Genomic DNA, 10,219 nt, shown 5'->3' on the forward strand with positions numbered 1-10,219 from the left:
TTAGGGTACACTGAGTTCCTTTTCACTTGTTCAGTCTTGTGTTAATTGTACTTTTAACCAAATTCACGCAAGCACTCAGTTTTGTCAAGTTTTCACGCAGGTCCTTCTCATTACTTAAGAAAGAAGCCACTGCTCCATCGCCCAATGGCTCACATCCCCTCTGGTCCATCCCTGCAGCGGAGTATGGGTTACAGCGGAAAGCTACTCAGCTGGAAACTTGTCAGCGCGTGGCTCGGGTGGGGCAATCTTATCAGGAACATTCTGTTTGGGGTTAGACTGTGGCTGACATTGGAGGCTGGTACGGTGGATGGTGAGGACGTGGACCATATATAAGGAGCAGCCCTGCTGCCACTCCACATCATCCACTCGCCTTGCCTTCTCCCCAGCCTGGGACCAGAAGGAACCATGAAGTGGCTGCTGTTGCTCAGCCTGGTGGCGCTCTCGGAGTGCCTCATCAAGTGAGTCCAGGGCCACATGCTGCCTGAAGGGTGGTTTCCAGGGGCGCTCTCCTCCCTGCTGCATCTCACACCTCCTTCCTTCCCTCCCCTATTTTCTTCCTCCCTCACAACACTCCTGTCTCTCTTCGACCATCTCCTTCTTACCTCTCTTGCTGCCTACTGCAGGGACAGCGCTGCAGACCTGAGCAGAAGGGCTGGCCCGGGGGCCCGGCCCGGCGTGGGTTCCCAGCTCCGTTGTCCCCAGCACCCGCTTCACCTCCTTGCATTAACAGGCAGGAAATGGGAGCCTCTCTCTCTTCCTTGCTTCTTTCTCTCTGGGAGCTCTGTTTCTTCCTGGGGCTTCCGCAACATCCCAGAAACAGAATCCTTGCCTAATCCCTTCTTCCTGCTAAGCCACGCATTTTCAAATACTCTGCCACAGGGTCCCCCTCACCAGAAAGAAGTCCTTGAGGAAGACCCTGATTGAGCATGGCTTGCTGGAGGAATACCTGAAGAAGCACACCCTCAACCCAGCCAGCAAGTACTTCCCCAAAGAAGCTGCCACCATGGTGTCCACCCAGCCCCTGGAGAACTACCTGGATGTGAGTGCGGGGAGCAGATGGCGGGGAGGGTCCAAACTCAGCCAATCCCAGAGGTGTTGGAGGATGGGCCAGGGCTCTGAGCATCCCGGCAGGAACTCAGGAAAGCTCACTGGGAGCTGTCGCTCTCCTTCATTCATTGGCTCACTCTTTCAGTGTTAATTTAGAAGGAAAACCCGCTAGGTCGGGCCCTCTGCTGGGCTCCGGGGATACACAGGGAGCAGAGGTACTGTTTAGAGCTCAAGGTCTAGAACAGAGAGAGGCGCTCGTCACTGAGCCCCACAAACCAGTGGAAAGAGCACCCAGGAGGGGCACCGCCAAGCGAAGGTGGCAGGCTGTGAGAGTGTGGGATGTGACCGCCAGGGAGGCCCCCCTGAAGCAATAAAGGAAGAGCAGGAGGAGAGAGGAGAGAGAATTCCACAGAGCAAGATGGCTTGGGCCAAACACTGCAGCAGGAGGGAGCCCAGTGCCTTTGTGAGAAGGGCCCATGCATGGAGGGCCTTACCCATGACAAGGTAAGGCCTCAGGGAGTGAAGGGCAGAGCCAGACACAGGCCAGGAACAGACACGGAAATGGTCTACTCTAATTGCCACAGATTCATCTTGTACAGAAGGAGCTGACACGATCAGACGTGAGTTTCAGGAAGACCCCTCAGACTTGTGTTAGACTCAGTTGGAAGGCCCAGTCTTCCAAGGCCCCGGATGTTGTGGGCCTCTCTGTGAAGTGAACGCACTGAGTCAGGGGTACAAAGCAATGTTGTCTGAGATTTGCCAGACCTGGGGCAAAGGTGGGCCCTAAGGCTTGTGAGCCATGTGAGCTTGAGAAAGTCATTTAAATTCTTCGAGGTTCAGTCTCCTCTTCTGAAAAACAAACCCACTCTCCACCATCATCAGGAGGTGGAAGTAATGAACACAGTAAGGAATCCGCAGTGTTTAGCATACAGCCTGGCCCTGGGTGAGGGCTCAGGAAACATTACCTCCTTTATTCATTTAACAAATATTTATGAAGCACCTACTGTGTGCCAGGGCTAGGCAACTTGCTGAGAAAGCAATGACGAACAATGGAGTTTTGTTCTACAGGAAAAGACAAACCAACAGGTAGGGAAGGTGATCTCAGGTGATGACAAAAACCACAAGGAGAAATTAATTAGGCAGAGTAAGGGCAAGAGGAATGAGGGAAGAGCGATTTTGTTTCAGCTGACAGAGGCATGTTCTTTGTCAGAGATGGAGAGACAGAAAGAGAGGGAGAGAAAGAGAGAGAGAGATCTCTTCACACATGGGGACATTTGAATAAAGCTCTGAGTGCTCAGCAAGGAGGAGGCAGCCAGAGAAGGAGCTAAAACGAGCATTTTCCTAGCACAGGACTAGCAGGTGCAAAGGCCCTGGGGGGAGAATGAGCTTGTCGTCACCAAGAACAGCAAGAAAACCAGTGTGGCTGGGCAGAGCAGGCAAGGGGGACGTGCTGCTACCCAGAAGGAAAACACCGGCTATGCCTTTTCTTGGAAACTGCTCTCCACCGAGGTTAGGAAGAAGAGATTTTGACAGGTGTCCGTCTTTCGGTGACATATCTCCTAAGTCCCCATTTACTAAATGAACATTGAAGCCTTTACTTCGTTGGTGCTCTCTGTTCCACCTTGTCCTCTGGAAACACATGCCCCAGAATGGCAAGACTAAGATATACAGGCCATGGCCAGGGAGGGCAAAGCAGATCGTTGTGAGCTGCTCATGGCGCTAAGGAGAGAAGAGTCTCCAGCCAGGGGAGTGATCAAGGAAGGCTGCAAGGAGGAATGGAGGCTAGGGCTGGGCTTAGGACATGCATTGGATGGGGAGAGAACGGAACAATGGAGGAAAACCTGGGGAGGTGGACTGAGGACGCGAGCCAGAGACAGTCCCTGGGGAGGCCCCAGATGAGGGGTCCTGGTCCAGTCTGTGACCTGTGCTGTCCCGGCCCGGCAGATGGAATACTTCGGCACCATCGGCATCGGAACCCCCGCCCAGGAGTTTACTGTCATCTTTGACACCGGCTCCTCCAACCTGTGGGTGCCCTCCGTCTACTGCTCCAGTCCGGCCTGCTGTGAGTGCCCGGCCTGCCCAGCCCAGCCCTGCCCCTCCCCCCCAGCACCAGCTGACCTGGGCAACCCTCAACACTCTCGGGCGTCAAATAGTCCAGCCCCAAGCCTGTTGGAGTCACTCGGGGATTCACCCCACAGGCCTTTACCACGCACCTCATTCGGGTCAAGTGCTGGGCTCAGAAGCTCTGGGGGATAAAGGGATGAACCAGCAGAGAAGCTATTCTAAATAACCACTGCCAGGGGAGAATCGAGGGGGGCCCAAGGCGAGGCAGGCTGAGGGGTGACAGGACAGCCAGCCGGGGTAAGAGTCCCCCGTGAGACAGTGGCTCTGAGCCCTGGCAAGGCCATGCTAGAGATGAGCGATGAGCTCATTTAAGGACATGGCAACAATCCTTGATGGGTTTGCTGAGGAAAAACGGTTGGTCACTAGAAGTCATGGACAGTGTTTCGAGTTCCTTCCTCCGCCAGCGTGTGTTTCTGTTTTTGCTAAACGGCGTGTACGCTCACCTCAGGGGGACAGAGAAAGAGGGAAAGGAGGAAGGGCCCCACCCTCCTCCATCTCTCCCTCCTTTTGGGATTTTGGGCCCATACACACGTGTACCCAGCCTATTTATCAAGCTGCCGGCTCCAGGACTCCAGCGGGTCAGTCAGGTGGGATCTGCCTGCCTTAACCACTAAGCCATGGAGCCAGCGCCCCTCTCAGCTTTTACAACCTGAGGGGTATTTTTCATTGTTGTTTTGTTTTTTAATTCTTATTTATTTATTTATATGTATTATTACTAATTTTTTTTTTCATTTGCTATAGGGCACATGCGCTCACCAAAGAGAGACAGAGAGAGAGACGAAGTGAGAAAACGAGAACGCAGAACTCGAAATGTGCTCAGCACCTCAACCACACCACCGGCGAGCCCTAACCCAGTGTTCATTAAGAGGGGGCGCCCGTGGAACCATCCACGTCAGAACTGGAGATGTGGGGCCACAGGGTGTGAAGGCTCTCCTCACCATGGCGGCCATGCTCTTCCTCCCAGAGTGTGCGGAGAGGGTCCTTGGGAGGGCCACGGGGTTGGCTGGGGACCTTCCATCAGTAAAGTGGGTCCCGACTGACCTAACAAGATGAGAATGGGACCTGGGCTCTCTCAGGCTCCAAAGGCCTTAGAGAAGAGGTCACCTTTCTCCCCCAGAGCCTCACCCAGGGCCAAGAAACCCTATCCCAGGAAGACGTCCCCAGCCCCCGCCCCTCCCCAGCCAATGGAGGTTGATGGTCTTCATTCTTGCCCTGCAGCCAACCACAACCGCTTCAACCCTCAGCAGTCCTCCACTTACCAGGCCACCAGCCAGACAGTCTCCATTGCCTACGGCACTGGCAGCATGACGGGCATCCTCGGATACGACACCGTCCAGGTGAGTGCCTGCCGCCAGGCTTCCGGGAACTTGAACACCACAGTGCATCTCCCAGAACAAGCTCACGCTTGAGTCTCAGTGGTCATGAAAGTAGCCTGACTGGGAGGTGGTGGGGAAGGGGGTGGAGAAGTGGCAGAGATGTCACAAACATTTCTAGGTGGGGTGGAAGTAGGTAAGGGGGGGGACCTGGAGCCAAAAGCCAGCCTCAGCCCCATCCACACTGGATGCTCTGGAGGGGTTGGGGAGAAGGTCTGTAAGGGCTGGGTTCCCTGTTAGCATCTCCTGCTGATCACATGGTTCATATCCTGAACCCTACAAGCCCAAAATCCTAACATAAGAGAGAAATGGAGGGACCAGCAGTTGGTGTAATGGCTATGTCGCTGGACTCCCACGTAGTCAACCGCGGTTCGAGTCCTGGACCTGGTGGCTTAAACTCACACCAGGCACATGTCCGTGCGTGCCCAAGATCCCAAGAGGATAATGGAGGAGAAGGGATTGCAGCATGGCCATCCCCTCTGGGGGGTGATTTCTCACTTTCTGTCTCTCTGTCTCTCTCTGTCTTTCTGGTGGATCCTCCTCCCACTGTCAGCCCTCCTGAGTCAGAAAAGCTCCAAAGCACCCCCTTCCGAGCATGGCAAGGGTCAAGAGCCCCAAGTACCTGGTCTTGCTTCTGTTCATCAGAAACACAAACACACGGTAGCCATTTGCTCTGCTGCAAAATCTCACCCCGAGTCACAGGCTGGGGCCACCTGGAGACTAGCTACACTGCTTCCTCCAGGGCAATGGCAGTCACGGGCGGGGGCCACCGGGAGACTAGCCACACTGCTTCCTCCAGGGCAATGGCAGCATCCCAGGAGGTGGCCCTCTCCCCTCCTGATGCCCCGGAAGCCAATCGAGTCCTTTGCAGAAGCATCTGAGTGGCTCTGGGCCCAGGGCTGGTGCCTGGCAGTGCTTGTGAACACGAGCTGGTGGTGACTGTCATCTTGATGTGTCTACTCAGGTCGGAGGGATCGCCGACACCAACCAGATCTTTGGTCTGAGTGAGACAGAGCCTGGCTCCTTCCTGTACTATTCCCCCTTCGATGGCATCCTGGGTCTGGCTTACCCCAACATCGCCTCCTCTGGGGCCACGCCCGTCTTCGACAACATGTGGAACCAGGGCCTGGTTTCCCAGGACCTCTTCTCCGTCTACCTGAGCTCGTAAGTCAGGGACGAGGGGCCTGCCCTGGAGGGGTTACAGTCACTGGGACAGCAGGGAGCTGTCCAGGGCAGGGTTGGTGGAGAGGGTCTTGGAAAGCAAGGGATTTGGAAAGACCATCTGGAAGGCAGGAGAGAGAAGCGTACTGTGCAGAGTAACGTGCCAAATCCCCGACCAACTGTCTCCATCCCATCTTGGCCACCAGTGTGATCTTCATCACTCTGATTGACGTAACTCAAATGTCATCGGCCATTTGCCTTCCTGCATAAGTTCTCTCACCCTCGGCCCCAACTGACACTGTTTACTGAGAATCCACTTAAAATAGGGATCAAAATTTCAGAGCAAAAAAAAATGAGATTTCACTGGCAGGGTGAGCTGGTGACATGGTGGTTAAGGTGGATCCCAATGGCTGATCACATGGTTCAAATCCTGAACCCTACAAGCCTAAAATCCCAACATAAGAGAGAAATGGAGGGGCCAACAGTTGGTGTAATGGCTATGTCACTGGACTCCCATGTAGTCAACTGCAGCTCGAGTCTCAGACCCGGTGGCTTAAACTCATACCAGGCACGTGTCCGTGCATGCCCAAGATCCCAAGAGGAGAATGGAGGAGAAGGGATTGCAGCGTGACCATCCCCTCTGGGGGATGATTTCTCGCTTTCTGTCTCTCTGTCTCTCTCTGTCTGTCTGGTGAGCACACGCACCCTATAGCAAAAGAGGGCCCTTTTATCATTTCTTCCTCTAGGCCATTTCATATTCGAGTTGGTTCATAAACATAATCTGCCTTTGTGAGTACCTACATATTGGGTCATCAGAAAAGTCATGGCGTGTTTATGCATGTCATGACCTTCGTGCCGACCCAAGAGTTCACATGGGATCATGTCATCTCTCCAACTCGAGTTGCCTTTCTCAGTCCCAGCGGTACTGACATTTGGGACCAGATCATTCCTTGTCAGGGGCTGTCTCATATATCAAAGGTTGCTTAGCAGCACCCCTGGCTTCTACCCACGATGGCCCAGTAGCACCCTGTATCCCACCAGTCATGACCATCAAAAATGTGTCCAGAATTTGACAACTATCCCCTGGGAGCAAAACTCCCCTTGGCCAAGAAACAGCATCTGCACCATCAAGTCCTGAAGAACCAGCGCTATCGTGCAGTCACGTCTCTGTGGTCCCCACGGCAACTTACGACTACCATGGTAGAAACCATACACTTTGGAACCCAAAAGACCTGAGTTCTCATCTTGGTTCTGCCATTTTCTGGTCAAATGACCTTGGGTAAGGTGTCTCACCTCTCTGAGCCACGATGTTGTCATCATAACGTGGAAATAATAATAATAGCAACCACCACGTGGGGCTTGGTGTAAAATGAGAAGACAGTGCGTCTGTCACACACTCACACAACTCCAGGCAAGGGTCACTCGTAGGATGGGCACACCGGACATCCTGACGTCTTGCATCACTTTCCACAGCAATGACGAGAGTGGCAGCGTGGTGATATTTGGTGGCATCGATTCTTCCTACTACACCGGAAGTCTGAACTGGGTGCCTCTTTCTGCCGAGGGTTACTGGCAGATCACTGTGGACAGGTGAGACCACCACGGATGGGCAGCGTCTGGGCATGGCCCAGGATCTCATTTCTGCATGGACCCATAGTTAACTAGATTTCCAAAATCCCCCTAGCTAATCTAGTTAATCTAGTTAACCCATAGTTAACGAGATTTCCAACAGCCAGCGTGGAGGAACGTACTCCAGGAAGAAGCTGGAGTTGGTTAAGCCAGAGAGACCCTGAGAAAGAGGTCTCACTGGAGGGGAAGGGAATTGCTATCTGGAAACCCCAGGCCCCTACCAGGCTGGGACAGCCACTTTCCTTCTGGTCAAGCAAGCAGGACAATCCCCGAGCATCTCTGCGGAGATGGGGAGGGCCAAAAGTCAAGCAATTGTCTCAGGCCATTCCTTTAGGCTGTTTCCTTCAGAGCTTGCCTCTGCCCTGCTGTAGCCTCATTCATTCCCCAGTTTTCTTCCCCCACAAGCCTGCTGGGGTGTCCAACTATGCAGGGATGAGAGTTCCCCAGGACATAAAATTAAGTACTAAAACTGGGACAATCCCAGGCAAGCCAGGTCCCCCCATGTCTGCGCAACCTTGCTAAAACTTCATCGGTTCCTCCAACTCCTGCCCCTGTTCCTTTGTCTCCATCACTCCCCACATGCTGTCCCCACTACCCATGTCTCCCTCCAGCTCTTCATTTGCCTGGCCTCCTTGGGGTGTTTGCTCCCCTTGACACCTTCCCTGGGTGTTCCCAACCCCTCATTGTGTTTCTGTCACTCTGCTGCGTGCCCCGCCCATCCTGCCCTCCTCTGTCAGGCTCATCTTTCCAGCTGGAGTAGGAGCTCTCTGCGGCCAGCTCTGTTGCTGTCCTGTTTAGCTTTGCATCTCCCATGCCTGGCACAGAGCAGGCACTCAGTAAATATTTGTTGGATAAGTGAATGCAAGAATCAAGCGCATGAATGAGAGAAACTGGAATTTCATGTATTGGCCAATGGATGGGGGAAGGACCATCTGTGATCACCTGGGTCTTCTCTGGGAAGCTTTAGCTCTTGGAGACTCAGGGGACCCTTCTTTGCATCTCACCCTCAGCATCACCATGAACGGACAGCCCATCGCCTGCAGTGGGAGCTGCCAGGCCATTGTTGACACTGGCACCTCTCTGCTGTCTGGCCCAACCAACGCCATTGCCAACATCCAGAGCTACATCGGAGCCAGCCAGAACTCCAACGGCGAGGTACATCTAGCCTTGACTGCCTGCCCGAGACTCAGGTGGTGGGTATGCCATGCAGAAGGACTGAGAATTTTTCTAACCTACCACCCTAAAAAAACCCCCTCACTCTTCCCAGATGGTGATCAGCTGCTCCGCCATCAACAACCTGCCCGACATTGTCTTCACCATCAATGGCGTCCAGTACCCCCTGCCCCCCAGTGCCTACATCCTGCAGGTAAGGGGGCTCTGGGCACCACCTAGAGGAATCCACACAGAATGTGGTGCATGGTCCCAAGGGCAAGTGCACTCTGTCAGCCGAAGCCAATAGGCAAACTGACGTCTGTCTGGACAGCCTCCAGAGAAAAAGAATATATTGAAAATGGTGCACAGGGACCAGCAGATGGTGTAATGGTTACATCACTGGACTCCCACGTAGTCGACCATGGTTCGAGTCTCAGACCTGGTAGCCTAAAACTCATGCCAGGCACATATGCATGCATGCTCAAGATCCCAATAGGAGAATGGAGGAAAAAGAGATTGCAGTGTGACCGTCACTCTGAGGGGGTGATTTCTCACTTTCTGTCTCTGTTGTCTTTGTCTCTCAGGCGAGTGCATGCAAAAATCCCTCTCAAAAAAAGAAAATGATGCATGAATGAAAAGTCTGAATGCAGTTCCCCCACCCCCAGAAAAAGGGAGGCAAAAGATAATGGCAGAAAAAGAAGAGTCTACTGGGGCACCTGGGTGCAAGCCCTGAGCCTCGATTACTAGCAGATCCATCTTGAGCACCGTCTCTCAGTCTCTCATTTACACACTAGAGGGGACAGCTTTCCCCACCCTCAGAGTGGGGAGAGGGTAATCAAGTGAGATGGGCCACAGCAGAGCTACCGAGGGTTGGGCAAATGGAAAGCCTCACCTCCATCGGTTCGGGGCCCATGACAGTCCTACCACCTCTACTCGATTCTGGTTGACTTAGGAGGGGTGGGGCCTGAGCAATGGGGATGGGCCTGGGGAGGGGTAAATCTCCCCACGTGGTTTTAATGTGCGGCCAAGGTCGCTGCAGTGACCGAGTGACCTACTGAAGGGAAAGGGCTGACAGCTGGTCTAATGTGCCCCTGAACGGGGTCAGAATACTGAGGAACGGCTGCGTCATCCGTTTCCAAAATCCTTCCTGGCAGCTGAGTTGTCCCCAAGCCCCTTAGCTCCAATGCTGATGTCAGGGTTCACGTGTCTGCCAGCAACACCAGATAATGTCCAGCAATTCGTGGAGAGCAGCAGTGCAGTGAACGGCTTAGACAGTCAGACCCCAGGCCAAGAACGGCCCAGGCCCTGGGCACAGAGCCAGGAAGCTCCTCTTCCCGTGTGCCTTGCAGCCAGACCATGGCACCCCGGATGCTTGTCACTGCTGAGCCCATGTCCCATCTCTGATTGCATTCTCCTTTTCTCCAGAGCCAGGAGGGCTGCACCAGTGGCTTCCAGGGCATGAACATCCCCACAGCCTCCGGAGAGCTCTGGATCCTGGGCGACGTCTTCATCCGCCAGTACTACGCCGTCTTTGACAGAGCTAACAACCAGGTCGGCCTGGCTCCCGTGGCGTAAGCCTGCACCTCTCCAGCCGCCTCCCAGGAAGATGTGACCTCAGCGCTGAGCCCACTGTAGATGTATATAATTCTCCTGATTGTTCTTCCTGTGAGACTGCGGAGGTGGCCTCTTAACCCCAGTCCCTGTCATTTCAATGATACAGAATAAACACAACC

General features: G+C 53.9%; 1 protein-coding gene across 1 annotated transcript; it reads left to right on the forward strand.

Annotated features, from left to right (window-relative positions):
- The first annotated feature begins 386 nt into the window (after positions 1-386).
- LOC102490916 (pepsin A) lies at positions 387-10,219 on the forward strand. The gene is made up of 9 exons (XM_006169631.1): positions 387-458; positions 880-1,039; positions 2,992-3,109; positions 4,390-4,508; positions 5,509-5,708; positions 7,179-7,295; positions 8,345-8,489; positions 8,602-8,700; positions 9,912-10,219. Exons 1-9 carry the CDS (start codon positions 406-408, stop codon positions 10,059-10,061), a joined length of 1,161 nt encoding a protein of 386 aa, XP_006169693.1. The 5' UTR covers positions 387-405; the 3' UTR covers positions 10,062-10,219.

The sequence above is a fragment of the Tupaia chinensis genome, unplaced genomic scaffold, assembly GCF_000334495.1.
Source record: "Tupaia chinensis unplaced genomic scaffold, TupChi_1.0 Scaffold147351_1, whole genome shotgun sequence".
Lineage (NCBI taxonomy): Eukaryota > Metazoa > Chordata > Mammalia > Scandentia > Tupaiidae > Tupaia > Tupaia belangeri.